The sequence below is a fragment of the Apus apus genome, chromosome 12 (assembly GCF_020740795.1).
Source record: "Apus apus isolate bApuApu2 chromosome 12, bApuApu2.pri.cur, whole genome shotgun sequence".
Taxonomy (NCBI): Eukaryota; Metazoa; Chordata; class Aves; order Apodiformes; family Apodidae; genus Apus; species Apus apus.
This window is the reverse complement of record NC_067293.1, coordinates 14765992-14792105: the sequence shown is the minus strand read 5'-3', so window position 1 is coordinate 14792105 and position 26114 is coordinate 14765992. Positions and strand designations below refer to the sequence as shown.

The window sequence follows — 26114 nt, the reverse complement described above, 5'->3', positions numbered from 1 at the left end:
AAGGTCAACTAATAAGCATAAGAGGAGGTCACTCACAGCATAACTTTTCCCTTATTAAGTGCCTAGCTACATTTTATGTTAAGTCATGTTTGAATTTAGTGATTTAATTAAAAAAACAACCAAATGAGTATTTTGGACTGAATTTGTTGGACAGCATTCAACGATTTTTTATTTCCAAGAAAAACATTATTTGGGGAATAATTACATGTACATTTTAAATGGTAGCTGAAAGCAAAGATGTACTTTTTAATTATGGATGGACATTATTTTTGATTGCAGTGATAACAGGCTTTTCAGGTATTGCCAGCTTTTCTAATTAGGTTGTATTCAGTACTTTTTTTTTAGTGAAGGGAATAAAGAACAACCTGTGACTTAACACTGCCTAATTATTACCTCAGATGTACTTAAATACATGGTGTATAGCACATAGGGATAAAGAAATGGCTGTTAGCTTTGCTTTACTCAAAGTGGTCTTTAAACAGACTTGTCTGTCTGTATTCACCAGTACATTTTAGTTTTGTACACAGTACTGGTTTGTATTCTGACTGAGAAAATATGTTACAAGGTATTTGATTTTTGAGGGGATAAATTAACTCTCCAGTTCTGTGCATTAAAACCAGTTTCAAAGAATTGCTGGTGACATGTAATTTCCTTATGATAGGAATTAGCCTGAACAACTGCTTTGAGAAGAGATTATTTTATAAAGGAAGCCGGTGTGTGTAAAATGGGTGGTGGGGAAACTCTGTACTATGTTTTCTTCCCCATGCCTTTTTGAGTCTGATGGAGAAGAACAGCTATGCATTAAATGCACGTTTTTCCAGATAACTTAAAAGATAAGAAATGCCCCTCACTGAATATGGCTTCTGCATAATATTACTTAAATAATGCATTCATCTGGGTTTGCTTCTTGTCAGTATATATTTTTAGAAGATTCACCCACTGGGAATTAATTGCATCTGATGTCATCAGTCCTGAAGATTTACAGATTTACTGTGGCTAGGAAGGAGAACAGTTTTGGATTGTTAATGCTGGTACTACTGGGGTGTAGTGGCAAAAGCAGAGAGGAGTTTTGCCTATAAAAGGGGTGTATAAGAGCTTTAAGTTATTTGAATTTTACTTGTAATCTCAAGCACTGGTGCCCACTTGTCATTTTAACTGCCTGTGAGGTATATAGACAATGCTAATTGCATTCAAGTGGCAGGTTAGCATCTTCTGTTGGCATTGATGTAGATGTCTAAAGTAGAATTAGCTTGTTAGTTGTGGTTTTAATGGGTTAAATTAGTGTGTTTGACTGATATCTACAGGGTGAAGTGGGTATCAGCTGTGTAAACTTCAGATTGCTGGCTCAAGCTGAGAGTGTTCTCACAGCTAGAGCAAGGACACTGCCTTTCCAAGAACGAGTATATGTAGTTTTATAAAACACTTTGAAAATGCTTGTATTGCTTTCCTTAAAAAAAAACAGAACAGTTAGCCACCTGCACCCCCCAAAGAACTTGTCTGACTTTGTTGTTATATTCTAGTTAAAATACAGTGGTTTCTTTGCTTGAGGTAGAAACAGAATTGTATTAGTAGAGAGTAAGCAAAAAAACTTGTTAGTTATCAACTAGGTGGAAAATGTAATTTACTGCTCCCACTTGATTAATAGTTATGCTGGTATCAGTTACTTGTTTCTGTCTAAAGAGTGATTTATTTTCCGAATCAAGGAGCAGGTATAGCGAGTTGGATAGAAGCAACCATCTCTTCAGTGTACTGGCTGCCAGCATTCTCACTGAAGTCAGCACTGTCTCATGGGAGCAATATACTTGTAACTTCAGCTGAACTCGGCTTTAGCTTGAGACCTAATGAGGTCTGAATTGGCTGGTGCCTCAAAGAGGAATAGTTTTTTCAGGTTTTTCTGATCATGTATTTTAGCTATTACATCCCATCCATTTGGTTCAGGTGTGCTCCACAGCTCTCTACCTCCAAGAAGACAGAATATCTTATTTCCCCACAGGAGCCAAAATGCTCTTTCTTTCTAATTTTGTTAGATACTGGTTCTGAAGCTTGTTAACAGGCCTCTGGTGGCTCATCTGAGTAGTGTATGAAGCTGGACATTTGCTGAGTCCTGGGTGAGCAATTTCTTTGTCTAGCTAACAATTTAGAAAGGACCTGCAGGCTAAGTACAGTAAGATGAAGAGAAACAAATCTCAAAATATGTAGTTGTTGCCTAGTTTTCTAAATAAATAAAAAAAGGTGTAGAGAGAAAACTATGCTTACTTTTGTTTTTCACTATATCCTGCGCTGTAAGGTCTGTTCTGTCTCTGTCACTGTTGATCCTTAATCCCTGAAATGTATCCACACAGATTGGACTGGATTAGATTTATCCCCTTCATGGGAAAGTAAAGTAGGTTTTCTTTTATGTACTGTTTTGGTTTTTTTTTAGAGCAGAGTTTTGAAATTTGTGGTCCAGGCTTTCATTTGAGTTGTCATGAATTCTATGCCTTAATTGTAGTATTATGAAAGTAACCGTCCTGAAGTAATTTCTAAGATTTTTATTAATTTTTTTGTATGCATTAGTTTAATCTCTGAAAATTCTGGTGTGGGACCTAGCTCTCTGAGTTTCTTTGTACTTTGCTTTTGCCTTCGTCTTTACTAGATGCTCTCACATAATGCATATCTTTAATGAGATCCTGTACTTCAAAGTCCATTACAAGAATATATATTAAAAACTCTGATCCACATAAAAGCTTCGCATTACTTGAAAACAATGTTCAACTCCAACTGTCTTTAAATAGGGAAACTAAGGAAATAGCACCTGGATGTGGCACTCCAATTAGCATGTCTAGAGGTAAGAGACTGAAAAATTGGTTGTAGAAAATAACAAAGTAATCCTGTTAAGCTGAGAATTCTCTAGCATGAACTGGAGTATTTGGGTGAAAGGTTTTGAGAATGGATTTTCCTGAGCTGTCTTTAGTGATGATCTGTTTTGAAGAGGAGAAAAAAGGAAGAGGTGATGGTTCCTTATTGCTCTGCAGTTAAAGGTGTTTAGTCATAGAAAGATGGAGAAGTATGTCTGTCCTCCAGAACTCGGTAAGGAGCCTTAGGAGATGCTGCTGCATGTTCTTTTAACTTGCGACATAACTGTTCTTGAGGGAGTCATAGGTCTTCTGAAAACAAGGGGCTAGACAGAGGCAAAGAGGTCTTGCTACTGTCTTTGAAGCATAGAAAAAGGAGGCAGTGAGAGCACACCTTGGTCTAAATATGGAAGAAAGTAGCAAAGACCTTAAATGTCTCATCTGAATAGGAATCTCCTTTGGAGCTTGCTGCAGACTGCAGGGGAAGGGCTAAACACAAGAAAGAATATTTTTTGAAAAACAGATAATCTTGCTTTCTACCATGTTTTTCAGGGTCTAGCTTAATATGTAACAGTGTTTGATTGAAGTCTGTCTAGATTTTGTACTTTACAGCAGTGCTTCTATTAGTTTCTTTTATTCTTATGGTTTGGGGAACAGCTGTTGTCTGAAATGACAAAACCAGTATCCAGTGTTGTGTAGCTGGTGTGCATTAAGTTACTCATATCATCTTTTTCGGTTTCCATCCAATGCAATGAACAACATAAAGCTATTCCTGTTTTCTAGTTCTTTATCTTAGGGTCTTTCAAAGCAATATTTTTTTCTGAAATATGATGATTTTTAATATGTAGTGCTAATATACTTACCTCATTTAAAGTCAGTTTCTTCTCTTGTAAAGATAACCTCCACCAGTTTCTTTCTGTTTCCTTCCCTGAAGAGCATCCACCTCTTTGCTTAGGAGATCTATAGTGAGATTCTTTCTCTTGGTCCTTTGATGTCTAACTGGCATGCTTGCATAGCACCTTTAGCTAGACATGTCAGCAAGAAACATCTTCTAACTAAACATAATTCAGAGAACACTACTGTTGTCTTAATGCATTCACAGTCTATGTCAGATTTTTGTTTTGTTGAGGTAAGGAGAAACAATCTGAAAGTATGCTGTGAGTAATTACCTAGTTCTGTTCTGTGTGTTAACACTGGAATGTATGTGGGTCAGAATTATTAACTGAAATGTAGACAAGTCATTTTGTTGTCAGCCATACTTAGTGTCACTTTTGGAAAATGAACAGTAAGAATTTGAGTAAAGCAAATGAGAACTTAATAAGAAGTGTAGCTTTTTGAAAAGGAGACAATTAGGAGATTACAGTAGTCAAGAGAAGTTCTCGATGCAATTAAAAGGAAATATGTATAAATCCTGTTCTAGGTCAGGTACTTTTCATACTGCCTTTACACCCATGACATCTTTATCAGGTTGTCTTCAACAGGCCATTTAGAGCTAAGGAGCTTTAGGAACTGCATATTAATCATAATGACTCTTCTGAGCTCAGCTTACTTTTCTGCCACTTGTCAGAGCTGTACAAAAGATGAGTAGCTCCCTTTAGTAAAATGTTTTGTATATGCTTCATGGTTTTGAATACTATAGCTTTGATTATCAGGTATTTTAATACTGAAATACCTTGTAGGTAGTTATTCTTCTATTATGACACTTCAGCAGGGAGACGAGCTCTTTGTTAAATCTTCCACGTGTTTCTTTTGTAGATCCTCTAGAGATCTGTTAGTGACCAAACAGGGAGTTACGGTACAGGAAGAAATCTTTGTTGTGCAGCTTTATGATTTTAAAAGCACTGATTTAACATTTGGTGGATACCAGCTCCTTTCCAGAGTAATGTTTAGTGGCTTATCTTCTTCCTTCTGGAGAAGAGTGAATTAATTTTTAAGTCATGATATGTCCATCGTGATCATGCACAGCTTTTTGAAATGGAAGGCACATACAGTGAGAATTAGAAGACAAGCTTCATAAAAAGCATTTGGGGGGTTTGTGTCTCTCTGTTCATGATTGTTTCTACTAAAGTCTTGTGAAGTAGATACTAAATGAGTGTGTTGCAATTAAACATGTTAATACAGACAAATGGTCCAAGATGTGGTACATGGACTTTGCTTAAAGAAATTAAGATCCCAGAGGAAAAAAAAAAAAAAGCTTGTGATGCAAAACCTCTGAAGTATTAAACACTATTAGACACAAATCAAAGTTAACAGTCTTAAGCAGTTGTACAGGGGAAAATGTGATTTTAAGATTCATTTGTAAATACTGACCTTACATGTTATCATCTAAATGCTACTATGAGCACTGTAACATTCAACATGATTCTGTCTTCTGTGATAGGGTGGTCTGAAAAACAGTAAGCATGAATGCACGCTGTCCTCGCAAGAGTACATTCATGAACTGCGATCTGGAATTTCAGAGGAAAAGCTGCTTAATTGCCTAGAGTCTTTGAGAGTGTCTCTAACTAGCAATCCAGTCAGGTAAGTAATAATTTCTGCTGCTGTTTTCATCATGCTATTTTTGCTAAGCAATAAGGAGTTGTGGGATTTTTTTTTCTGAAACCAGAGTAATTATGCTAATGTTTTTTGGCATGAGAAAGATAAGTGAAATGTTTGCAGCTGTCTGCAGTATCTTCTCACCTTTCACTGGGGTTTTCAACAACTTCTAGTTGTTGGAACTTAGCATTTATCCTAATGGTTGATCAGCTTTTTCTGGGGAATGAGACTTTAAAGAAATCTCTATGAAGAGATGAACAAGCAGTATTTGAGACATAACTTTGCAAGTTCTACATTTGATTAAGAAATAATTAAAAACATTTTTCTTCCTTTTCCTAGCTGGGTTAACAATTTCGGACATGAAGGTCTCGGACTTCTGTTGGATTTATTGGAAAAGCTTCTGGACAAGAAACAGTAAGGACGTGGATCATTTGAAGGAGGGGTAGGGGAGCTTGTGAACATTGTTCATACTCATGTTATTGTCCTCCTTTTCAAGGCAGGAAAGTATTGATAAGAAGAATCAATATAAACTTATCCAGTGCCTCAAAGCATTTATGAACAACAAGGTAAGAAATATTTTAAGTTTGAATACTTCTAGCATGACTCTTCTTTTGTTGGCTTCAAGACCTATGTAGCATGTTGAAGCTCAGAAAAGGAAGGAAGGCTTGCTTCTCAGAAAGGAAGGGAAGTCAACTGACTCTTTGGAAATGTAGATCTTAGTGTAACTTTCTGAAAAAGCATTTAGCCTTAGTTTTGTTTAATAGCTACTGATTTTTGGAAGTAAAATATTTGTCAAACAGAGGATAGTAATACAGATTTAAGATAAGAGAATTTGGAGGGTAATTGCTTGTGAAACTGAAAATAAACTATATATTTCTAAATTCAGATTTCAATACATTATTTTCATGTACTTTCAATCTGATTTTAAATTGAGTATTATCTAATATCTTTTCAGCTGCAGTTTTTAAGTTGATACATAGTGGGTAAAGGATAAAATATCCTGTCTGATGAAGTGGGAAAAGTCATCTTAAATGGTCACATCCCTCCCCCCCTTATACTCTCCACTATTCCTACAGTTACAGTGTAACTTCAAACATTTATATCTGATCTACCAACTAACCTGTAGTTAATGAAGAATAATGCTACTTTTAAATAAATGCTCATGTGTAAGTTTTTTTATTTATCTGCACAGAAAGTGATATAGAATATATAATAAATGAAAGAAGGCAGTTATTTAAAGAAATAATTGCAGCCTCTGTTGGTCATTGTGTTCAAAAATAATTTTGACTTGTGAGGAGCTGTTACAGGAAAATAGAGAAGGAATTTTTCATACTGTTAAGGTGTTTCAGATGTAGTCAGAAAATAAAAACTGCTTGGTCTTTGGGTAGATATCTGATTGTACAAAATGAGGTGTGTTCCTTAGGAGCTGACTCCCTTTCTTGGGAGAAAGCCCCAAATATGAGATTGGGAAGAATATCTTGTGTCCCCAAGCAGTAATAGCCAGAAAGTTTTAGGAGACTTTCACCAAACTTCCTATGAGGGAGGAGGGGATGTGTGTGGGTGAGGATTCCTAAGGATCTAAAGCCCAAAGATAATGAGTATTGGAGGCAAATCTTCACTAAGCTTTTTGTATCTTTAAGTACGGATTGCAAAGGATTCTAGGAGATGAAAGAGGTCTCTACCTGTTATCGAGAGCAATTGATCCAAAGCAGCCACACATGATGACGGAAACAGTGAAAATCCTTTCTGCTCTCTGCATTGTTGGAGAAGAAAATATGTAAGTAAGATATTAAACCAAAGTTTTGTGTTTTTTTTTTAATGCTTCTGAGTTGTCAGTTTGGACAGAGATAAGAGAACTTGTCAGTGAAATAAATGTGACCTGTGAAGTCTTCTATTTCTTAGTGTAGTTTAAATCAAAAGACACTTTCACCTGTTCTGATGCATTAATCCAATATTGAATCAGACAAAAGCAAATGAGCAGGGATCTACAAACCGTGGCTTAAGTGGATGGTCTGAAAGGACTGTGGTTGCTCATTATAGGGAAGACCTAATGAGCCATAAGTGTTCATAAATGGCTGCTTGACAAAAAAAGATCTACAAGTTATTTCAAATATCCCTGACTAGTATAATCAGAAGTTGTGAACTTTTAATTGCCACAAGGGAAGCTGTTGGATTTGAAGACAAGGTGGAGCTATGTGTCTTAGCAGAGGGCACTACTGAGCCTGTTAATTGTGGGGAAGGTTGAGATTGGAACATCTCCCCCAGTGAAGGGAGATGAACTTATTATATTTGAAAATTACTGATTTGACACCACATGTTAAGATTTTTCATTAGTTTAGAAGATAGCTTTAATAATACAGAAAGAAACATACTTACGGATTTTGTTAAAATGCCACCTCTATGTAAATATAACAAATTTGACTGGTAAAAATTTATAGCTGAAGTTCTCAATAGTAATGGAGTAATGTAGCATAAGTACATCAGCTTTTTAAAACAAGGATAATAAGTTGGCACACATTTATTTTGAATTATTGAGTATCTTAGTTTACTGAGGGTTAAAAACAGCAAACTCCATGTCTTGTATGCAATAAATGAAGACATTTCACTTTCTGAAAAGGCAGTTTATTACAATTCCTGTATGTTGAGCATGTCAGCTAATACCCAGTGCACAGTGTGATAAAGGTAGTAATTTTTTTTGTCATTCGTCATTTCTTAGCTGAATATCACAATTTGTTCACCTGTTTTTTAATTCAATATTAATCTTGTAGATATTTTAACACTTGGTTCTCTGTTTTCAGTTTTATGTAGATAAGTGCATTCAGATTATCTGTCAGTGCACTGAAGTCTTGAGCTGTGTAAATAGTGGGCTACATGTCTTTAAAATGAGGATTGAGTGTTGTACCTTTTTTAACAGTATGTACTTCTCTTAGTCTGGACAGGCTTTTAGGTGCTATAACTACTGCTGCTGAAAGACACAACAGGGAGCGGTTTTCTCAGATTGTTGAAGGACTGAAAAACCATGAATTCTTACAACTGCAGGTGGGTTCACTTTATGTGCTTACTAATACCTCAGAAACAATCTAAAATACTAGAAAACAGTTTTATTATTTTATTATCTTGAAATTACTTACCAGCAAAAACTTTTAGTGCTATTACTCTAGGATCAGTAAAAGAAAACAAGTAGAAGTGGCCTGCTGATAGTAGTTTTTCTAATTGTTAATGGTGTGAAACCAATAAACTCCCTCATCCCAAAAGCAGGATTAAGAAGTCTTGACCTTAATAAAAAGGGAGTAATTAGTAATACTCCTTTTCTTAGATGCCAGGTGTAATGCTCTGGCATAATAAGTCTATGAAAGCATTTTATTGTCTTTGTTGCTTAAATCTTTGTGACAGCAAATTTTGTGTGGTTTAATGGACCAATAAAAATCCATCTCTCATTCTCTCCTCTAAAATATTTTAGTTATTGTTACTGGAGCCCTGAGGAGGCTGGAATGGAAGGAGCCTGGAAGCAGTGCTCCCTTTATGTCTTTTGGGTTTAGGGAAGGAACATGGCTACTCTGAACCTGCATTTCTTACTTAAACACCCTCTTCCTCCCCTCCCATCTTGCCCAGCCCAAATTAAACAAAACCTCCTGTACTTATTATGGCTTGGAACTTAGTCCAGCGACGTACGTATTTGTAAAAAGATGGAGCAGGTTTGTTTTGTGGTCTTAAAGTGGGTATTTGATATAGAATCACAACTGGAATGCCGTAACTGAGCAGACACTTCAAGTGTCTTACTGTTTCAAGTACTTGTGGCAGGAACATATATTTCTTATCTTGTGCACTTATTTTGTAATACTACTGAATGAAGAAATACATCAGCATCTGTCTTTTTAAAATATTTAAGTATTTTGAAGGAGTTTTTTTCTGAAATTTTCCAGGAAGTACAGTAAAAAGTTTCTTTTGACTAAGAAGGAATTTGATAACTTGTTATCATTCTTCCTGGTAATGACAACTTAGGTTAAATTCTAGCCTATCTATGGTAAATTGAATGGTTAACCTCTTTGTTTTTGAAAAACTAATGACATGAGGACAATGACAATTAACTTAGTAATATGCTAAGTAAATTGAGCAGCAGTAAAACTAGTTTTAGATATTTTAAGGTCAATGTCATTCAGCACAGCCATCCTCTTAACACAAGCATACAGTAGTTAAAGAGAAATAAGCCACAGTCAAAACTGAGTGGTGTCAAGTATACTTTTTATTGCTTTCATTCTCAGTATACTGGCTTTATAGTTATCTGAAGATAGATGTATATTTTAATGTCACCGTGTTTGTGCAGAGGGTCCACAGATTTCATACAAAGTCACCTATTGTAAAAAATTGCTTCAGGAGCTATTGCCCTGTGAGTAGACTGCAGTAATTTACTTTTTAAACTGACTTTTCCCTTAGAGTCCTTTTGTTATAAAATGTAACAGTTTCCTAACGTTACTCATGCAGATTGCTTTCATTGTGAAGAAATTGGTGAGATGTACATGCAGCTGTAATGTTACTGCTGGGATTTTTGGCAGCAGTGTATGCAGCCTCTTAAAGATTCAGATACATCATGTAACTATGCCAGATGTGGATAGGCTGTGTCCATTTTTGGCAGGGTACCTTTTGGGATTGGTAGTGTGCTGCAGGACATCACTGCTACTTCTGTCAACAAGAACTGTGCATTCCTTGGTGTGTTTGACATCTTGCCCTTATCAGCCACTGGTGCATCTCTGGGAATAGTATATAGTGAGTTTTAAAAATTATTTTTCTAAAATAATATTAAAAAATCTTATGTGCCAGTGATCTTTACTGAGTTATGTCCTATGTCCCATGTTCTCTGCTGCTTATGTGTCAGTAGAGTTTTTTATTCACTGTATGCACCTGAGTAGTCCAAGAGTTTTGGTTGCTACTAAAATGCCATCTTTTTAGATTGATTTTTCTTTTTTGTAGCTGCAAGTGTTTGTATAGAGACCAAGTGGCTGAATATCCTGGTAAAGGATGACTTTATTTCCTTCTCATAATACAGTTTTTATACAAATTTTGTATTGCTAATGTAACATGGCTGAAAGATGTGGAAATGTAGAATACAGGCAGAGCAGGTGTACTTGCATGGAAAGTATAACTCTTTTTCCATTAGTAGATCATATATATGTCAGATCCAGTTGATTTTACACTGTTTACACCTTCAGTAGTTCTTGTTTCAGAGCTGTGGAGTTAATGATGCTCAATAAGTTTCTATAAGTTATATTCCAATATTAATAATGGTAGCACAAAAGAATTAATTTTGGAGTGATCTCCTACTTGAGGACCTTGTTGATTTACAACAAGGAAAACCAACCACACAACAGACCTGCTCCCCTGCCATTGACACCTCACTTATACATCAGTGAAGGTACAATTGCAAGACTCATTAATTTGTTTCTTACAAAATTGTTCTCTACTTGTAATGTATTAGCACAAGCCATTAAGCCAGTGTTTCTTCTGGCAAAAGCAATCATAGCAGATGGAACCTCTTCTCTCTATTAATTTCAGATTGGACATGTACTTTGGCTTGTTAAGTCATGTCATAGTAGTAAAATAACAAGTCATTCAAGCGAGCACGATGACACTACATTATCTGAAGATACAGGGGTATTAAGGGAGTGCCTTTCAAAAGTGTTTTAATAGAAATTCAAGACTCTGTGAGGTGTTATGTTAGAACTAAATAGTGAATGTAAATAAAACAGGAAGGGTGCTTTTACCTGACTTTTTTTCTCTGCAGCTATTGATATTTTTTTAATTTATTTTTTTGTACTCTAATGCTAATTCTATTTGCAGTTAACATCTTTTAGCAAACTTGGTATTTCCCTGGAGTCCCATTTTAGTCTTTTAACGTGTATCAGCACTTCTGGCATTATGCTATTGTCTACCTGTTTTAAAGTAAATCAATTAAAGTGCACAGCTGTTCAATTAAGCATTAGCCAGTATCCTGAGACTTCAGGCATTCTGTAGAAGTGCTGTGCGGGAGTAGAAAAGACACCTGGTGATGGGGATTATCTTGTCTATGGGTTGTTTTGATTTTTTGAGTTTGTATTTTTAATTTTTGATTACTGTAAGTGTGCTGTTTTTCTCAAATTGGCAAATACTGAGGAGAAAGAGGAGTTCCAATGTGGAACTGTAGTGTGGGAAAAACTGTAAAATAAAGTATCAACCCTTATGTAATAAGATTTTGACATAGCAAGAGCACTCACTATATGAAAATAGATGGGTTTTTTTGCTTAAATTAAGCAACAAAAGTCTAATTTTAAGTCAAGTGTTGCATGTGTACCACATACTAAATAATATCTATCTCTTGATATTTGGTTTGATAATTAAAACAAAATAGTCAAAGACAGTATTTATTTTCATTTTATACATATTAATAGTTTTTGCCTGGTTTTCCAACAACAGGTAGCATGTATGCAGCTCATCAATGCCCTCGTTACATCGCCTGATGATCTCGATTTCAGGATACACCTGAGAAATGAGTTTTTACGTTGTGGCCTGAAGAAAATATTGCCTGTAAGTAATTTCTGTCTAGGAGTTGACCGCAATCACCTGTTTGTGATGCTTTTAGGAGAACCAAATTGTTTTACTGAGAGTAGCAGTTGTGAAAGATTGTGGGTGGGGAAGGTCAGACCTGGAAAGGACAGTCAATTCAAAACTGCTTTCATTCTGCATAGTTGCAAATTTGGCTTCTCAAGAGCTATTTAAACCAGAACGGTAGATGAAATAAGTCAATTTATTACAGATTAAATTTGGGTAGTCATCAAACTTAGCATAATGACATCAAAGCACATGGAGTGACCATGAGTCTATCTGTGGAATCAATCTTGGATCAACTTTCTTTGTAGGTGCTGTTCCTGTTGTTTTCTGTGAAATCTGTTTTTCTTTAGTCTGCCTTCTCAAAACACTTTTGCAGTTTTTGAGGGGAAAATAATCAAATTGACTCCTTCATTCTCTTTGAGACTGCATATCTTCATGCAACTGCACAGAAATACCCTTTTATGGGTAGTCATGTGTGACTATGTATGACTTATGGGTAGATTGATAGCTCTTAACCAAGAAACCATTCTGATGCGTACTTAAATCCAGAATATATATAATTAAGCTACTCATTGGTTTCTCACAAAAGATGAGAGAAATTAAAGCCTACCTGCTCTTATTTGTCTGAAACAGAATTTATTTTGCTATAACTTTTCAGCTGTGAAGTTTTGAATCATCAACATTTGTCAGGAATAAAAACCTTCAGTTTTTAGCACATTCAGCTTTGAAACTGTTACTAATGTGTGTAGGTTAATTTTTCTTAGGTTTGTATTTAGGTTTTATATAATGTAGACATTACTATGATCTGTTGTCTTCATTTGCTGTAGAACATCTGAAAGTCTGAAGAACTTTTAGGGTTGTTTTTTTAATCTACTGAAAGTTAGTTTACACAACAGATGCTTAAAACTCTAACGAATTGGGGGTTAGGTGGCAATTAAATGAAATTGTAATAAATAATGATAGAAAACTTGGTAGAGTGTATTGATATACAGATATCTGAGTTTAAAAGCAATTAACTGGTCATACACTTTTTTTGGGAACATACATGGTTGCCATTCAGTCTGTGCATATCCGGGTATGACAATTCCAGACCAGTTTGTATTAGAAGTACTGAGTGCTTTTTAACTAGTTTCCTGGTTTGTGATTTGCCTAGTAGGAAGCTAAACCTGGTTAACTGTATCAAAGAAAAACAAATTTTTCTTTACTCCCAAGTACCAATTATTGTGTTGATTTTTTTATTTCTTTTGTATTTTTCAATGTATTATAAATGTTTTTATGCAGTGATCTACATTAACATAATAACAGAAGTTGTTAGCATACCTTCTCTATACTACTTTAGGCTTTTTAAGTGCACTTCCATTAATGTTTTGAAATACCCTTATGGCATTTTTTTAAAGAAACTCTACATTAACAAGCATAAATTGCTGCCTATGTCCCATTAAGAGAACTCAACTCAATTAGGTTTAATGCTTGTTCTGCAGCCCATACCTGCTATATGTGCTGATAATTTGCCTTCATTTTTCTCTGCTGTGCCATTGTAAGGCTCTGAGTTACAGGCTACTCCCATTACAAAGGTTAACATCTTCTATTTTGTCATGATATAAACTTTAAAGGGTGGGAAATCTTGTAAAAAAGGAAAATTAAGATGTTCTATGCCTTGAAAAATAGGGCTTGAAAGACAAGGAAAATGACGAGCTTGATATTCAGCTAAAAGTGTTTGATGAGAACAAAGAAGATGACTTAATTGAACTGTCACATCGTCTCAATGATATCAGAGCTGAAATGGAATATCCTTTGAAGAGGTGGTGTTGTAACTTACATCACTTGGTAACTTTATTATATGTGATCCTCCAATGGCAGTTTATTTATCAGAGTTGTGTATTTTACCAGAGACTTGATTAAGCAGATTTCTTTCCAGTTTTTTGTTAATATTTTTTTTGTTTTTAGAAAATTAGTACTTAAATTTGTGTGTCAAATGTAAGGAATTTGGAACAGAGCTAATTTTTCATAAATAACATTTACAAAGCTAAACTCTGGGTTGTAGTATATGAAGATATGGCGTTACACCCGTGGAAGACGATAAGGTTAGAGAAAAAATATTTTTAATAACTAAGTTGGAATCAGATTTGTAGTAGGTTCTGAAGCACTTGAGATGCATGTCTTCTCTAGTTGTGACACAGTCAATTTAGATTTATTTAAGTTCAGAATGGTTACCTGCAGTTTTTTCAGAGTAGTAGCTGATACTGAAGAAGCAGAGGAAGGTAGATGCAACCAATGAGAGGAACATAAAATCACCTCCAAATTATGCTGTTGTGTCACAGAACAGGTAATTTTCTTCTTTAAGAAATTAATGCAATTGCCTGGAGTATATTTGCCAATAGTCTGGCTCACTTCAGAAAGAAAATGAAAGCTTGTGTGAAATGTTTACAGGATTCTATCACAATAAGTCTGTCTTAGAATGTTTCTGAGTAGTAATGTAAAATGTTTTAATTGTTAAACAGTTTCTGTGGATATTGTTAGAGGAAAAAGGTTATTTACTAATAGGGATGGCAGTTGACAGTAAAGGCTTTATATGAACAATATGGACAATATCTGGGGAACCGGGTTTGAGGTTGGGTGGGTGTCACGTGTTTTTCTTTTTCTTATTTTTTTAAAAAAATCCTAATATTTCCTTAACAATGTTGGCACTGATGTGAATGAAGTATTTCATCTGCTGTATAATATGTTAAAAGATACTGCTTCTGAAAATTACTTCTTGTCAATTCTCCAACACTTCCTGCTCATTAGGAGTGATTACTATGTCAGGTAAGTGTCAGCTGTCAGGTTTCATTTTTTGGAGGGGGTGGAGGGAAGAATAGAAATCAAGGCTCTGGTAAACTGAGTAGCTCATAATCACACATGAATAGTTGCTCTGTAACAGATGTGTTATGTCCTTCTACTCAATGTTAATATTGAAAAAGAATGTGTTAAATATAATAATGCTTAATTCAAAGACTTGAACCTCATCCTAACACCTTCATCCCAGATGCCTCTTAACTCATTGAGCACTTTTTATTCAAGTTTGATAGATTCATGACTTCAAAGAACTTGAAAGGTAGTTGTAAAAATTAAAAGTAGTTCCATGGTGCCTTATATTTTGTCTTTTTGGTGTAAGCTTCTCTTATATGTGCACTTCATAGTTTCTTAGCAGTGTTAAAGTAGCCCGTACAAAGTCTTGTTAAAAGAAGTAATATTTTTTGTAAAGGCATGATAAAAACAATTGCTATGCAAGGTGATAAAGTTAAGAAGAGAAATATAACCTAGGATTTCTTAATAGTGGTGTTTTTTGTTTTTTTTTTTTTTTAATTTGGACTTTTGGAATATCATCAGTTTAGGTTTGGGGGTTTCCTGCTTTGAGAGCTCTAGGGTGTGTGACATTGAGATGTAATCCCTTGCACTGCTAAGAACTAATAATTTTGAGCACAGAATCCCCTAATCTTAAGAGATTCCCAGTGTTGTGTGGAGATTTGTATCAAGCAATTAAGTTAATAATTACCTCAATTTTAAAGTAATTAAATACTGGGACTGTTACCAGTGTTGGAATTCACTGTGTTGTGAATGTGCTAATTAATTCTTGCAACATCTATTGAAAATACTGAGGATGTTTGTTTTATTGATTATTGCCTGACAAAGGATAACTTAAACGTGCACAGTATTTTGCAGAGTGCTGAAGTTCTTCAGATACCTTTCAGAGAAGCTTACAAGAATGCTTTATTAGCCAGAGTACAAATAAGAATTTAACTTTATCTGTTTACTGGCAATTGTTTAATTCATGGTTAAGTATGGTGGTTCGTGTTCTTCTTATCTTGCAAAATGTGTTCTCTATTAGACCTCAGTATTACAAGATCATAGAAGAATGTGTATCACAGATAGTGCTGCACTGCAGTGGTGTAGACCCGGATTTTAAATGCAGAGGAAGGATGGATGTGGATTTTTCTCACCTTGTTGGTTAGTATACCTTGTTTTACTGGAGTGCATGTTTTTCTCTGTGTGCTTCTGTCTAAACTGAAATTGACTGTGTGAATTGTTTCAGTTGTCTGGAGATAACAATGTAAGCTACAGGTGTGCTTGTGGAGAAGGCCAGATGAAGCTTTGCAGCCTTGAATAAAATGACATTTATAAAGTTTGTTTCTCCAAATTTATCTTGATCTAAATATGAATACAATAGTGTTAATAACTGAAAAATTCTTGTTGAGAAATACTGTTATTTTGAAATCTGTTACAAAAAAAATACATTAGCATTCATTTTTAGCATATTTGGTTCATTTTAACAATATTTTCTGTAGTGTTTTTCCAAGTATTTGAGGATAGATTAAGGTGAACTAATCATCATTGGGGAACTGGGTATTTGTGTCATGTGGAAAGAAGCAGCTGAATAAATGCTATGTAATTGAAATGGCAGTTATTGGCATTTAGATGTGTTGTTATATGCTTTTTGGTGGGGTAGATTGTATTCTTGAAATAAAAGGACATCTCTGGAGTAAATAATTCATAGGTGGAAGTAATAACTTCTGAAGTATGCATTCATTTGGGAATGTTTTTTGGTGAAGTGATGAAGCAAAGATAAAATGTTGTACAGGTTGTTTGGGGGCCTGGAGAGAGGGGGAGGAAACTGATTTGTAAAAGGTATTCTGCATATCTAAGAAGTATTCCTGTGTTTACTATCCACTCATAACTCTAGGATCACGATCACTTTATCTTACCTAACATTTACTTCACCTTGCCTTCTCTTCCCACTGACCTGCTAGTTTTAGGAATAATTGTTTTGTTTCTCCATGCCAGTTCCTACCTATGATATATAGTTAATTGAGTTTATCTCACTTATAAAATGTTTTAGTTTTACACTGCATGAAAAGTCCATAGAAGTGCTTTGTACCATTGTTGAGTCAAGAGATCTGTGCTTCAAAGTCTGTCCAAATTTTCCTTGTCTACAAAATAATTTTACTGAAGGAAGGTAATGCCTGATTTTGGATTTCTATTCTGAAAGGGCGACTTTCTGATTTGAAACCTCAGAAGTTATTATTACTTCATATTAGTGTAAAAATCCTTTTTAATTTTTTAGTGGTAGATTCACATAAAAGAGAAGGGCATGCAAACTCTGTATTAAAGACAAAAGAACTATGACCATTGATATTCAGTTTTCTTGGTCATATGTCCTCACTACTTTTTATATTTGTGGATTTTGCTTATTGAAATAATTCACCAAATGTTTGGTCAGATCAACTTAGTAATTAATTTTATTTTTTGGCTGCTGCATTGTGGTGTGGGGTCATGGAGTAATTATGGCTGGAAGGCACCTCACACCTGTGTTATGTTTTAAGTGACTTCTGTGTGATATTTAAATTTTAGATGCTTGTGTGGACAAAGCTAAAGTAGAAGAGAGTGAAAAGAAAGCAGCAGAATTTTCCAGAAAGGTAAGTCCTGAATCATTGCTCTTTTTAAGATATGGAACAGAAGCCTGGAAAAAACACTATAGGCTTTTGTTTCACAGTAGAGACTTAGTGGAAAGGGGGAAATGGTGTCTCTCACAGGCAGGATGTTCTTTCACGTCTAATAGCTCTGTGTGTGTGTTTAAGGCTCAGATTCCATCTTACTCTGAATTCAAAAGCAGAGGAGGGGTATTAACTATATATATCTTCAGTTGTGTTACTCTGTATATACCTGATGGAAAAAAAACCCAGATGCTGCTGTATTGTCCTGAAATACTTAGTCTAAGTTAAGTATCTGAAGTGCAGGCATATGCAAAAAAAAAAAAGGGTGAAGGGGAAATGTCAATAATTCTTTATCCAGCTTTGTTTTAGAAGCTGAAGAAACTTATTGAAAAGCAGCATCATTCTATGTTTGGAAAAGCATCCACTCTTTAGGCATAGAGATGTTAACATTAAAATAACTGCTTTATTTCCCCATAGTGCCCATGATAAATTACTATGCTATGAGGGAGAGTAATTTATTTCCTTATTATATACATTTAGGAATTTACAGTGCATGTTGGAGCCTGGTTTGCTAACAGGTTTTATTCTTCTGTTCTGGTTGTTTATTTGGATCTTGATTAACTATGTCCTATTTCAGTCATGAGTAGGTTTCATTTTTTTACTGGATACAAGGAAGGTTAGACTTTCAGTGGAAAGTATTGCAGCTCAGTGTATTTCTTGTAAATTTTTTTGGTATTTCTAAAGAAATTGGCACGTCTACTTTATCATTATTGGTGTTTGTGAATGTATCTCGCTACAGAATGTTTTCTCAAGTTGGTTAAATTCTTCCTATATTATGTTAATGGATAATTAGTTAATCTTAGCTAATTACATCCTGTCTAAAGACATGAAATGCTGAATGTACTATATGAGCTGCAGTAGTACTAGAGGTCATATACTATGATGTGTATTAAAAGCATTTAAAATTTTGATTTTTGCTGACCTGGTGTAAGATGCGTTTTGTAGGCCAAAAGACAGCTCATGTTCTTGAACATGACTATTACAAATATCAAATGAAGAGATCAATGAAGCCTTTGGCTTTTCTCTCTTCAGTGTTAAAAGTGGGTGCATTTTTAATAGGAGTTAGTGTCTGAGCTTTACAGAAAGCAAGTCGTTGTGATGCTTCCTGGCAGAGTTATTTATCATAATGTTCTTGGTTAGTGGCAGCCAACACATGCTCTTCCTAGTGTTAAGTCACTTTGTCCTGTGGCAGAATGAATAACAGAAGCTTTAACAGATGTTAACAACCTCTTAAGCCTAGCAGGATAAAAATAGACAGTAAATGTCTTAGAATCATGTTGTAAACTGGACTTGGATTGTGTACGGGGACATCAGGACTAAAGGGATTGCTAACACTTTATGGATGGTTCTGCTGAAGCTGCCCACATCTCTTCAGATTTGAGCCCTCTGCATGACAGATGTACTCTTGTCTTTAGTGTTCTGTTGGGGTTGGAAAAAACCCATAGAAGTTATAGCTGCGATAAGTAGCTGGGTCTGATGGTTCTGTGTCATGGCTTTGTGATGGAAGAAATTATGTGGTACTATTAGAAGAACACACACTGGAAAAATACTTTATTAAAAAAAAGCTAAAAGTGCATCTATTGCTCTAGTCGTGATATTGTCCAAACAATTCCTGAAAGTATGATATCTGGTATGGACACAAATGGACAAACACTTCTGTGTTGGTTAATCATTACAGTTTGATGAAGAGTTCACAGCTCGACAAGAGGCACAAACAGAGCTACAGAAACGAGAAGAGAAAATCAAAGAACTTGAAATAGAAATCAAACAGCTACGAGCCCAGGTAATAAAACTAAATCACAGAAAGTTCCACAATTGAATTTTATTTTTTGTTCTTTTTAAAGAATTGAAAAGAAATTGCCCAAGAGTGTATTGTGTCTATGGAGTTTGAAATATGGTTTTATTGATTTGTTCTTAAGCCGGCATAAACTACTAAGGAAAGTTACTGGAGGTAACATTTTTCAGATAGTAGTGTATTCAACATCTGCCACAGATATTTGTTTTATTGAGGAAAAACATACCTTAGCCTATGAAAAGTTTGAATTCAGCCGAAGTTTTCTTTCTCCAAGTGCTTGTTTATGCTTTAACATAAGTACTTCTGTCTGTTTTGCAGAAAGTGTTTGTTTTCTGTATGTTTTGCAGAAAGTGTTTGTTTCGGAAGGCTTTATACTTGGATTGCAAAGGTGGAAATCATGAGAGCTGTGCGTGCACAATATGCATACCTTTCAGCATGTGCATGCCATCACAGTATACAGACCTTTCAGCATGTGCATGCAACTGATTATTTTTTTTCTTAAACTCTGAATATCAGACTGTACCCATTTCTAAAATGAATATTACACCATCTTTATACAATCTCATCAGTAAATATAACAGAAAATGCAAGACCTTATGAAAGTGGAAGGGGATACTTAATTTCAGCAAGCTGATTTTACTTGCATTAATTTCCTCACAAATCTTACTCACAAGCATCAAAATTTATCTCCAAGTGATCTGTCCAGGATCACTAGTGAAGCAGAGAGGACAAGAATTGCTGCCTGTTGAGTTCTCACAACATCTCTTGGATTTATTTTGTTTAATGACAATGAATTGGGCATTAGACAGGTCTCTTATACCCTTTAGGAACTAACAGATACTATGGTTTGATTTCTTTCCACCAGCCTGGTTTATTTCCTATTCCTTCATTGCTAGGCAAGGTCTTCCTGTTGCCTTCTTTCCTTACTGTAAATATCTTAATGCTTATGGTCTCACTTCCTCATTGGATAATAAAAGGAAGAACAGCATGTGATGTGCTATCACCTGGATGCCATCGTCCTGCTTTCAGGATACTGGTCTGCTGACACGTTGTCTGTGCTATAGTCTTGTTAGAGCACTGACCTTCTCATCTTAATGTAAGCATGTTACACTGCATTTAATAGTCAAATTGCTGTTCCTTTTGTCCTTCTCTGTCAGTACAAGTTATTCTTGTAACCTGTGGTGTTGTATGGTTTCTTACTGTTTTACACATGCAGACACCTCTGTTCATAATTCAGTCTTACAGATTTCAATGTTTGTAACGAATCTCTATAAGATGATGTTACACTGAAATTTGGTTATGTTTTAATGAGTTCACCAATTGTTGCATTACAAGTTGTGTAGTAGTTTGTGGGCTAAAGAAACACATGCCTTGTGCAAAGCCAAAAATTTATTTTTAGTCTAATCAATTATTAATCCTTTTATATTATAACATGCTTCAGATTATCCAGACATTACAGCTCATTCACAATAATGGTGCAGCTAAAAGTGACAAAAATTAATTTTCTAGTAACAATACCTTTTTTCTCTAGTCTTATGCTCCCCATATGGCACTTATTGTTTAAATGCACTCAAATTTTTCTCAGCTTGATCTTTTTTTTTTTTTTTGAATAAGCTCTTGCTTCCTTTAAACTAGAAACAGTACATAAATGTGTGGGGAAATACTATACAAATCAGATTCAATGAACAGCCTATATTAATAATTTCATAATGAAAAATGAGTTGAGGGAGTAGAATATGAGCTCATATGGTGATTTGTGCATAGATGCTTTTTAACAGATAATCTTGAAGAATCTGTAAGGCATTCATACTGGGCTAGGAACACTATCAATATAGAAACCTCTTTGATGGTTTAATATGCTGCTGTCTCTTCATTGTCTCTTCATCTTCATTATTGCACACGTTGTTTATTCCTAATGACACAGAGATAACTGCAGATAGATTTAAAAGAAAACATTATTGTTTTCTTGTTCCCTCTCTCCTCTCAACAAGATGTCAGGATTGGTGTGAACAACTGTGGTTCCATAACCTCTTGTACTGCAATAGCTGCTTCAGTGATTTCTGTGGAAAAATTTCCACCAGCAAATTAATGTTGTTAAAATCCACTGTTGTTATTACCATCTCTGATGCCCCAGCTTGCCGGGGTATCCTAAGTGGGATAAATGTTTTGTGCATTGGTATGAAATAAAGTGCTATTCTGTTTGCTTTAATGTTACTGCTACTATTAAATTTTCTGTGAAATGGAAACAATTTGTTTTTATGAAAAGGCTACGTTATTCAGTTTACTTGGCAGTTTTATGGTACATGGTATAATCTATTGATACTGATGCTTATTTAAATACAGAATGGTTGCATTTCTCACTTCCTAGAGGTACACTTGACTACAAGGCATCCTAGTTGGTTCAACTTCATATTAAACCTCCTTCCTACCTTGCTGAAAATAATTCCTCTTTTGTATTTCAGGGTTCAGGCCAGACAGGTCAACGGGCAGAAGTAGCACCAACCCTACCAAGTGAGAATGCGGCAACTCCAATGCCTCCGCCACCTAGTGGAGCAATACCTCCTCCTCCTCCGTTGCCTGGTGGAGCAGTACCTCCTCCTCCACCACCCCCTCCACTGCCTGGTGGAGTGGTACCTCCTCCTCCTCCACCACCACCTCCGCTGCCTGGTGGAGCAATACCGCCTCCACCTCCTCTGCCTGGTGGGGCAATACCACCTCCACCTCCTCTGCCTGGTGGAGCAATACCACCTCCACCTCCTCTGCCTGGTGGGGCAATACCACCTCCACCTCCTCCTCTACCTGGTGGAGCAATACCACCTCCACCTCCTCCTCTACCTGGTGGAGCAATACCACCTCCACCTCCTCCTCTGCCTGGTGGGGCAATACCACCTCCACCTCCTCCTCTACCTGGTGGAGCGATACCACCTCCACCTCCTCCTCTACCTGGTGGAGCGATACCACCTCCACCACCACCACCTTTTGGTGGACCTCCAATGCCACCACCTCTTGGAGGTGTTCCTTTTGCTCCATTTCCAGTGATACCAGCATTACCACATGGGATGAAGGAGAAGAAAAAGTATCAGTTGGAAGTCTCAATGAAGAGAATCAACTGGTCAAAGGTATTATGATTGTTTTTATTCCCATTGATAAAAAGTGGCTTTTGAGGAAGAAGGAGTTAACGTGCTAGGGACTACACTGCATAGTTAAATAGTACTCATGAAGTTCGGGGAATTTATTCCATATTATCGTAATTCACTGGGTATTGGTTTTCAAAGACACCTCATGCTGTGTGGTAGGCACCAAGCGTTTATTGCTGCCAAGAGGCCTTAACACCCCATATCCTGGGGATATCTGTGGCTAACAGCTCTCAAAATTTGGTCTGATTATGTATAGATTTGTATTCTACATGTGTTCAGCTCTAATTGATGCTTGTCTTGCCAAGTGAGCGCTCCAAAGGTCAAATGTCTTTTTTAGAGCAGGTTTACATTATCAAACAATTAAAATGTTCCCTTCGTAAATCTTGCTACTAATTTTTTTCCAAAGAAGTTGAGTTATTTAAAGTATTGCTGGGTTTTAGGATGGGGAAAAGGAATCTTGAAGTGGTGAACTGTTAGGAAGACTGCCATTTAGCAACTTTGACAGTCTGGCAGTCGACAGAAGGATCTTGAGACAAGGGATTCAAGGGGATAACTGCAACTGTTTGCTAGATTGACGTAGCTGTAAGAAATGAGAGAATGTTGAGAAAGGAGATGTATTAAGCGAGTTTACTGGGTTCTGTAGATATAAAATAAACTAAAACTTGGGATGATTTGGTACATGGAATTTGGGAAAACAGTGCCAAGCAGGATTCTGATTTTAGTTTTGTCTTCTTTGTGTTAAGCAAGCTGTGGGAGTTATAAATTGTGTTTTGTTAGTTTTTTTTGAGGAAAGATTTAAAGTGGATCAGACTTTGAAAGACTGATTTTATAGCTTTGATACCTTCCAGACAGAAGGGTGCATGATTGCTTTGCTTATGTCTGCAAATGAATTTTTTTTGAAAAAATGAAGTATGAGTGAAACCACTATGGTGGCAATTCATTGAGTTATCTAGTTTAATTTTTAAAGCCTTGTGTGAAACTTGAAAACTTGACTAGCCTTATAAAAAAAGGATGGAAAGGCATTGGTGAAAGAATTTTTTCTAATTAAAAGAAATAACTCTACACTTCCTATGATACTATGTATACAAATTAAACTACTAAAATTTTCAGTTAAGGACAGATTTCTTTCTGTGAGTTAAAAATCACTTTAGGGTCAGTTTTCAGAATAAACACAGTAATTTACCATAAATTAAAGCATCTAATTAAGAAATTAGGCCAATTATGTTGTGTTCACATTTCTTTTGTTTTTGTAATATATTCTGGCAGTTTGAAAGGAAATTTGACTTCAGTTGCCTTACCTGCCTGCCAGTGATAGTTGTGTTACAAACCACACTTTAACAGCGTTTTCCTTCCTCTAAGAAAGGCAGGTGTTTACCCTGTTTAGAGAGTTGCGAAATTTATCAGAAGGTTCTAAAGGCAAGTGTCATAAAATATCAGGTTTTATTCTAAGCATTGAAGAATTTTTTATTAAATTCTGATGTTCCTCCTGCCTCCTTTGCTTTGCAAATGGAGTCAATACTGTGTAATACAGTGAGTTTTTAAATTACTTTCTTGTTGACAGAACTTAGTGTTTGATATTTGACAGATGAGTATCCCAGGAAGCTTGCTTAGCTCCAGTACAAAATTCTTTTCAAGTTTGTGGGTTGCACATTAAGGGAGATCTCCTTCCATGAGAGCTTTCAGAGAAACGTGCGCTAAACTCAGCGAATGTGTGTAACGGCAGCAGGAGATGGCAGTAGATGCTGTGTTTTCTTTTGGCCTCATCATGAGGGCAGGTCTGAGCAGACAGCTGTGACTCCTGAGCAGTGTGGATTATAATCAGAGGGTGAATGCTCACTGAATTTCATAATTCTTCAAAGTTCTTCACAGAACTGCTTCTAATGTAGGTCTGTATCAAAGCAGAGAGAGAACCTGTGATGAGCCAAATGAGAAAATGAGGCACCATTTGTTAGGTACAGTGAACGTGAGTTGTGGGTCTGCACTGAGTTATATACATGCATCCAAACCACTGAGAGTTGTTCTAAAGCACCTTTCAGATAAGTGTGCTATTTAATGCAGAAACCTTCCAAGTCTGTGATGCCTTATACAGTTCAGAGAATGCTGGTATCTACGCTGTAATGGTACCTGTAAGTTACTAATCTCGGAGATGTCAGTTAATTGTTTCAAATTAATCAAGTGTTTGTGCAGAGCTATGGCCACTGGGAGGAGCTATGGGACTGCTCAAGTGAAGTGTTTGGGCACCATTAACTTCTGGTGAATGTGAGCTTCTGCGCAGTCCTAGCTGGGTTATACTTAATCAAATATCATTTTTAAAACATATGAAAACGTAAACATTTACTGGAGCACTAAACTGTGAGCACAATCTCTGATTTGCAAACTAACCTGTAAGAGCTTTTGCTACTTATGTCTCAGTGTAATTGGTAATTTTGTGATAATTAAAGTTATGCCAGTATCCAGGTGTGTGTTTGTATATGTGTTGCTTGAAAATCTCCCTTTGATCAGTATAGCCACTGTTCCTTCCATGTAAAGGAAATTATTTTTGTGGTGCTACAGGGCTAAACCACCACATCTTAAAATGCAGTTTCTGGTTGGCAGTTTTCCTAGTGCTATAAAACATGGCAGATGTATTGGGGGTTGCTGTTGAAAAAATAAGCAGATCACAAATTCATGAAGACAAATCAAAATCAAAGGGGGACTTTTATTACATGCTATCTGATTTGAGCACTAGCCTGGAAGTCATTGTAGTTTGGCTGGATATCTGCTACTTGTTTGTCAAGGTACTAGCTCTTTGTACTACCGTCTAGTGTCTTGACACTGTTCTTGCAAAACATATTTTAACTTAGTAGTGTACTGATACCAAGAACTTAGTAAAATCAAGTAAACTAAGTGACTACAGATGATCATTGCTGACCTTAAGTTGTGATTCCACATTGAACAACTGTTGAACATATAATTATATCTCACTCTGAAATAGTGTAGGTCTTCTTTGGGATGTTTCATAGCTGGTAAAACTGTTGTGAAATTCAAATAGATGTAGATAAGCATCTCTCTGTTGAGTGTAATCATGTCCTGGATGGAGCTGGATGACATGAGATGCCAGATGTTGCTCCTGGCTGAAGATGCTTTATCTTTTCAGTATGAAGCCTCTGAAAACATCACACCGCTATGTAGCAAGAAGTCCTTTGTAGGCTGTTACCACAATACTGCTAGGGCACAGGATCATACGGTCTTCCAGTTCTTACATAGCAGACCTACCCTGTTAGACACAATGGAATTTCAGTTTTCAGAGTGTATGTAATGGTCTTAGGGCAACAGCACTGGACTGTGTTTGGAAATAGTTCTAGCTTTTCCCCCCACATGTTTTTTTAGGTGATTCAAGGTATGTTGCTGTGTAAATTTCTGAATATATGCCATCACTATTTCAAGCAAAACCTTTCAAGAACTAGTAATGGCAGAAGTTAGTTGTTGGAAGAGGAACTAAACTTATCCTCTGATGTTTGTGAATAAGTGATCTTAATTGTCCTTCTCAACAAGAAGTAAGCTTAAGTTTTAGTTCCCTCTGAATTCTGAACTGTTGAATGGTGAAATGGCTTGCTCTTTGGATTACCAAATAGCAGCAGTACCATGAATAATTAATCCCACTAACTTGGGAAGTAGGAATCTAGATGGTTGAGATAAAACCCATGTGGAAATGCCTGAC

The 26114-nt window shown here is 36.0% G+C and overlaps 1 protein-coding gene across 5 annotated transcripts in view; it reads left to right on the top strand.

Moving 5' to 3' along the window:
- The window catches only part of DIAPH2 (diaphanous related formin 2), a 213838-nt gene that overhangs the window by 26192 nt on the left and 161532 nt on the right, over positions 1 to 26114 (top strand). For 3 of the 5 annotated variants that reach the window (XM_051629988.1, XM_051629986.1, XM_051629985.1), the window contains 12 exons: positions 5215 to 5354; positions 5709 to 5783; positions 5866 to 5935; positions 7010 to 7146; positions 8300 to 8408; positions 11817 to 11927; positions 13620 to 13738; positions 14640 to 14756; positions 15820 to 15938; positions 17340 to 17404; positions 19161 to 19265; positions 21740 to 22396. In XM_051629988.1, coding sequence (XP_051485948.1) covers positions 5215 to 5354; positions 5709 to 5783; positions 5866 to 5935; positions 7010 to 7146; positions 8300 to 8408; positions 11817 to 11927; positions 13620 to 13738; positions 14640 to 14756; positions 15820 to 15938; positions 17340 to 17404; positions 19161 to 19265; positions 21740 to 22396 — 1824 coding nt within the window. The remainder of the gene's footprint in view (positions 1 to 5214; positions 5355 to 5708; positions 5784 to 5865; positions 5936 to 7009; positions 7147 to 8299; positions 8409 to 11816; positions 11928 to 13619; positions 13739 to 14639; positions 14757 to 15819; positions 15939 to 17339; positions 17405 to 19160; positions 19266 to 21739; positions 22397 to 26114) is intronic. The other 2 variants (XM_051629989.1, XM_051629990.1) reach the window with 2 other exon arrangements.